This window comes from Choloepus didactylus, chromosome 15 (assembly GCF_015220235.1).
Source record: "Choloepus didactylus isolate mChoDid1 chromosome 15, mChoDid1.pri, whole genome shotgun sequence".
Taxonomy (NCBI): domain Eukaryota; kingdom Metazoa; phylum Chordata; class Mammalia; order Pilosa; family Megalonychidae; genus Choloepus; species Choloepus didactylus.
In genome coordinates, this window is record NC_051321.1 from 3,340,154 (window position 1) to 3,346,153 (window position 6,000).

At 55.0% G+C, this 6,000-nt stretch overlaps 1 protein-coding gene across 3 annotated transcripts in view; it reads left to right on the forward strand.

Moving 5' to 3' along the window:
* The window catches only part of C15H10orf143 (chromosome 15 C10orf143 homolog), a 45,576-nt gene extending 40,554 nt beyond the window's left edge, over positions 1–5,022 (forward strand). For all 3 annotated transcript variants that reach the window (XM_037805002.1, XM_037805001.1, XM_037805003.1), the window contains one exon: positions 3,794–5,022. In XM_037805002.1, coding sequence (XP_037660930.1) covers positions 3,794–3,815 — 22 coding nt within the window. In that variant the 3' untranslated portion in view covers positions 3,816–5,022. The remainder of the gene's footprint in view (positions 1–3,793) is intronic.
* Positions 5,023–6,000: the final 978 nt, after the last annotated feature.

Here is a 6,000-nt window from a genome sequence, read left to right on the forward strand (position 1 = left end):
CCTGCCCTGAATGTGGGGGGTGTGTCTTAGCGGTTAGGGAGGGAGGGCAGCTTTAATAATCAAATCTCCCAGGTGTTCCTGGAGACCTAAAGCTGTTGCAGGAGTGCAGACCTTCGGTTCAGTCTCCCCACAGTTTGTCTCTGCTGCTGCCCACAAGTCCCTGGTATTAGTGTTGGGCCTCTGGGACTTCTGAGCAGGTCCCTCTTCCAAGCCATGCCCTCCAAGGGCCTCTGCAGAGGCAAGACTGCTACGTCACAGGTGAGTGCAGTCCCCAAGGGAAGCTCTGTGCCACTGTACTGCGCAGGGGTGTTCCCAGCCTGCTGAAAAGATGGATGTAAATTCCCCCTTCCACGGATCTCCACCTTCCTAGCTCTGGGACAGTTAGCTGCAGGTGTACAAAAGGCTATCGTCCACGCCAGATGCTGAGGCGGGTGCTCAGGGTGTTGAAGGCACTCCCCACCATGCTCAACTGTATGGCATAGCTCTGGGCTGCGGCGCTGTGTAGGGCGTTCCCAGCTCGCTGAAAAGATGGCTGTATGGGGTGTGGTAATTTCCCCCTTCCACGGACCTCTGCCTTCCTAGCTCTGGGACAATTAGCTGCAGGTGTGCAAAAGGCTATTGTCCACGCCAGATACTGAGGTGGGTGCATGGGTTGCGGGAGGCACTTCCTGCTGCACTGGGTTGTGCGGCTCTCACTGCTGGATCCACAGCCGCTTTTGTGGTCTTTAAAGTAATCCATCTCCAAACGCCAGCCCCGGTTTCTCCCGACCGCAGCAGCCTCACTCACTCGTTTCCGAACGCAGACTCTTGGATTCACCAAGTGCACAGTCCCTGTGGATTTAGCAGACCCTGTCCAGCCGGTGCAACACTGAGCTAGTGTCTGTTGTTTAGTAGAACACGTGACAAGGGAACCGATGGGGTCCCGGACACTCCTGTCCCCCTTCTGGGTCCACTCTGCACACCCCGCTGCATACTGTCCTGTTGGGCCACATCAGCAGGGCACCTGGGTCCTCGGGCTTCCTGGTGGGTTCAGCCACCAGGGGTGCCCACAGGAGATGAAGGGAGGTGGAGCCAGAGGGCAGGGCAGGGTGCCTGGCTGTGTCCCTCAACAGGCATCACCGTTCCTCCCAGGCAGCCAGAGTACCTGCTCCCCCTCCTTCCAGGTTCTGGAAACCTGTGCCCCTTTGTCGCATTGGTCCAGCCCCTGGTTTCGGCGCTGCCCCCATGGGTCCTCTCTGTCCCACCCGCAGCTTTATAATTAGTTCCTCGGTAAATAAACCCTTTGTGCATTCTCCTATTTGTACACACCATGGATTTCCTATTGGGCTCTGAGACAGAAGGATGCACCCCAACTTTAGAACAGAGTTTCCCTCTAATTAGGGAGGAGGGGAGGAAGAGGAGGCACATACACTAAAGTTTGATAAAGCTGCACGGGGAGCCCATGGGTGTTTGTTACAAAGATACTTCATTGTGCAAAGGCTCCAGCGAGCCGGCTAGGGAAGGTGTCGTCGGCAGCCCGTGCTTTCCTGGTGTACTGGAAGAGTTCTGTTGAGTAGGGACCCTGCTCAGTGGCTATAAAGGTGAGCATGCCCTTAGAGAAAGAAGGAGAGTCGCTCCTCAGGAGGTTGTAAGGGCAGGAGTCCCTGTGATCTCTAAATCGCAGAGGTCTCTGCTCCACCGGGTTGCACAGTTGCTCAGGCCAGGTAGTGAGCCAGCCCCAAAGCCAGGGTTCCGCGCTTGAAGGGGAAAGGCCTTGGCGCAAAGGGAAAGCAGCACGTGGTGCCCTTCTCTCCGCCCGCAGCAGCACTGCTCAGGCACCACTGGATCCACTGCAGAGGGCAGAACACATGTGGTGTCTACTACGATAGCCTAGGGGGGCTGAGCCTGGAGGTGTTGCCTCAGGCCTCAGAACAGGTGGGACCGAGCCCTGAAAGGAAGGTTTTTAGGAAAGTGGAAAGTTCTGCATGGAGGAAAACCTCCAGGCTGTGCAGGCAGACGCGGCCGAAAGGACACGGTGGAAGAGGGTGCTCAGGAGTGGACACAGCTGGGAGCAGCCTGGCCTGGGTCCCTTCGAATCCCAATATTAGATGCGAAGAAAAACTCCCTCTTCTGCAAACATCTTTCCCTTGCTTGGTGCAAAAAAGACTGAAATAGTGTTTTACTGAAGGTGGTCAATTATTTCACACTGCTGCGTATCAGACCAGTGTTCAAGCCTAACCAGGCCGGAAACAAGGCGGTGACTTACAGGCAGGGCACCGCAAACCCTCCCCTCCTCCCTGAGTTCACCGAATCGTGGAAGCAGTGCCCTGACTCTCCCATCTCTGCGCGTGGCTGGTGTGTGGCATCCATGGATGCCAGACTGCGTGGTGCCAGCTTTGTCTGCATCGGGGAAAGGTCCGGCACCTCCTGCGTTTCACTGTGAGCTCTGTGCTCTGAGAGGGCCATCGGGAAATTGGGACGTGTCCAGGGAGGAGGAGGGGGACGATGTGGGGGCTTGAGATCCTGTCAGGGGGCCCACTGTCCCTCCCTCACCAAAGGAGGCCCTGTCTTCTCTGAGCTGGCCTCCTGACCGTCCTGCCTGGGGCCTCGGAGCTGTGTCCACACGCCCTGACCCTCTCTCCCCTCGCTCTGCAAACCCGGCGTCCGGAACCAGGCTCAGAGAAGCTTGGGAAAAGCGCCTTCTTTTCCCAGCCTTTGGAAGGGTTGATGTGCGTTAGAGTATTGCAGCCTCGAGACTGGTGGTAAAGCCACTTGCTTGGTAGGTTTAATCTAGAGGTTCCAGGATTTCCTTTTGTGCCTCTGAGAGCATCTGGGGAGGGTCAGGCCCACTGAGGACACTCAGCACCTTCCTTCGTCCTGGGGCTTGGGGCCCCTCACAGTCTGGGGGCACCCCACCCTCGGGACAGATCCCCCATCCCCACCCCCCAGGCCACTGACAGGGTCCCTGCCCCGGGACAGCTGGCCCTGTTTCCTCCGCACAGCCCACCTAGCCGGGCTCTCGCTCCTTCACTGCCTGCCGAGCCGTCTCTCCTGGGGGATGCCTTCCCGAGACCCTCCCCTGGCCCCCGTGATGGTCTGTCCTCACCCCCCGAATGAGCCCTTGGCACGGAACGGGCGCCCAGGAGCGGGGTGCCGTCTCCCCACCAGCCTGTTGCCTCTCCCGTCAGCCCCGTGGCTCGGGCAGCACCTAGCAGCTGGCAAGGGGGCACCGTCCCGGGCCAGGCTGCTCGCCCCCGCCCCCACCGCCAGCCCGTCCTGGGGTCGTCCTGGGAGAGGGCCGGACTTGGGCGGCGCCCTTCGCACCTGCTTTGCCGTTTGCTGGTCTGCGCGGCCACGGGTGATGGCCAAGCCTCCCGCCGGCCCTGCTGTGTGTCGGGGTCCAGCACTGCCCCAGCCGGGTGTCCAGTGAGAGGAGCCCTCTCCTCGTTTGTGTGTTTAATCCTGAGTCAATATTTAGACATTTACAATTTTGTTTTAATTTTTATAACTATTTAGATGATGTGTTCATTCTGTTTTCCCCCCTCATAGTACCATAGGAGAGAAGAGAAACAGCATTTATTGAGGGCATTCTGGGGACCAGGCATGGCTGCAGGTGCTTTAAATACCTTAATTTTGATGTAATATATAAAACAGCTGTAAATATATGCTGACATCAGAAATTAAGACATCGTTTAACTCAAATGTTGACTCAGTCATTTTTAAGCAGTGCTTTGTGTTGGTGGATGTGTAGTCAAGGTATAAGTAGATGCTTCTGTTGGAAGGTAATTCCCACCCTGCTGTTTTCTCATTGTAGGGGCATTTTAGCCATACCATGAATCATTCGAAGATACAAGCCGCAGAAAAGGAAGATTCCCACTCGGGTTTTGAGCCCTCCGTGCGACAGTGAATGTAAATCTCTTACAAATGGATTTAGGTGCCCACCTGTTCGAATAGCAGCTGGATGTTCCCTGCCTGGGGCTTATTTGTTCTTTCCTTCAGTTATCCCACCGTCCTCTGCAGGAGCTACGTCCCTTCAGGAGCCCCCAAATTGCCAGTGCCCAGTGCAGCCTCCTGGCAGATACATCCTGCTTGAGAGGGTGGGAGAGCTGTTCCACTATTGAAAAGTTCGGAACGAGTCAGTATCAGCCTCCTGTGAGGTTCAGGAACCTGTGGCTAATGGAATCATATCCAGATGTAGCCCTGCTTATTCTTTTCATTTGTTTTGTGGCTGTATCCAGGGCCACTTACTACTATTTTTAAATGGAAAGACTTATTTTTATATTTAAAGTGCTTTTTCATCTTAAACTGAATTTTACTAAATGTGAGTATCCAATTTGTTCTGTGTAATTCTTCAACTGAAGTTAGCAGACTTAGGACTCCTTTTATTTTAAAATGGAAATTCTCATTTCCACTTGGGTGTTCACTGTGTCATCTGACTGTGGAGATAGATGTTATCTTCCCTGGGTTTGAAAGTGTCACAACATGCCCTGTTCACACGGTAGATAAGGTCCTAGAGAAACCGCTGGATTATGGAATTGATCTCAAGCTCTTTAACCTTCTGAAACCAGCGGAGAGGCGGGAACTTGTGCAGTTTTCACCTGGGGCTGTGCTCTCTGCCAGCAGCCGACCCTCGGCATCTGCAGTTTGAGGAGCCCAGTCCATAAGTAACCACGGCCCCAGTCGTGGGAAGACTTCCCCATTGGAGAGATGGAGCAAGAGAAGACGAGACGTTGAAAGGAAACCAGTACAAAACCATCTGTGGTCCAGACCATCCTGAGCCACGGAGCAGGTGGCCACGCTAGAGGGTGGAGGGCAACCTCCCTGCCCCCACACCGCGAGAGGTCACCAGACATTGGACCGCGAGCAAGAGCGCACAGCCGCGACTGGGCTAGGAAACACCAATCCATGCCGGAAAGCCAAGGCTGGGAGAGAGGGCGAGGGTGTTGGGATTTGGAAGAGATTTAGCTTGCTCCCCTATTTTCTAAAGGAGATACGTGCCAATTTTTATGAAAAAAATAATAAAACTCTGAGATTCACATGTTCTTTTTGTGTGGAAGTGCTTCCTTTCCTACAAATTCATGAAGAGAGATGCCCACATAGTTATGCCTGGTTATTTTGGTAATTGAAGTAGCATGTAAGTTTCCCTGGCTATTTATACAAATTACAAGCTTGTTTTGTAGAGAATAAGCCACTGATGTATCGTCCTGGCCCAGTGGAGAAAGCCCTGATTTTAGGGTCAGACAGATGTGGGGTCAGATCTTGCCCGTGGCTGGGAGGCCTGACTGGTGACTGTAGAGGGCTTTGTTGCACCCTGTCTTTCCTCGCCTGTGGGGCAGTCACACAGACAATCTCATGTGAAGCCACTTAGCCGTTATCCTCCTGTCTGGTGTATTAATAAGCAGATCATTTACACTGTCAACCTAAACCACTATACAAGGACACCCGTGACTCGTTTTTCCAACATGCTGGGGCATTGGTATTAAACCCCCGAGCAGATGCAGGGACTGGGTGCTGGGCCGAGTTCACATCCTCTCCCTCTCTGCACCATCCCTCGGAGACCAGCGCAGGTCTTCTCTTCCAACAACGCAGGAGGGCAGGGAAGCTGCTGGCGGCGCAAAGTGACAGAGTGGTGAGGGCAAGCAGGCCTGGGGTCAGGGGTCTCATCACAAATCCTAGAGTTCTCGGCTCGTCACAGGGCACTTAAGAGACGTGGCACTCAGCTTCTCTTGAATTTTCAGTAAGTCCACTCCAGGGCCCGTAACATGGACTGTGCTGAAATGCTAATCTTCCAGGCCACTCTTCTTAGAGCCCTTGTGCCCCAGCAGGGCTGGCTTGTCTGCGGGCTTGACGCCCCATCCAGGGCCATGTGCTCCACCTGGGGGCTGCCCTGGCCGCCCCTCCCTGCCCTGGTCGGTGGCAGCCAGCCTGCAGCCTGCTCGCTCTGCACTCAGCCACCACCACGTGCTCTACGGCCTTTGGGGCCCTCCTGCCACCCCAGGGACGCCTCCGCTCCCCGGCCAG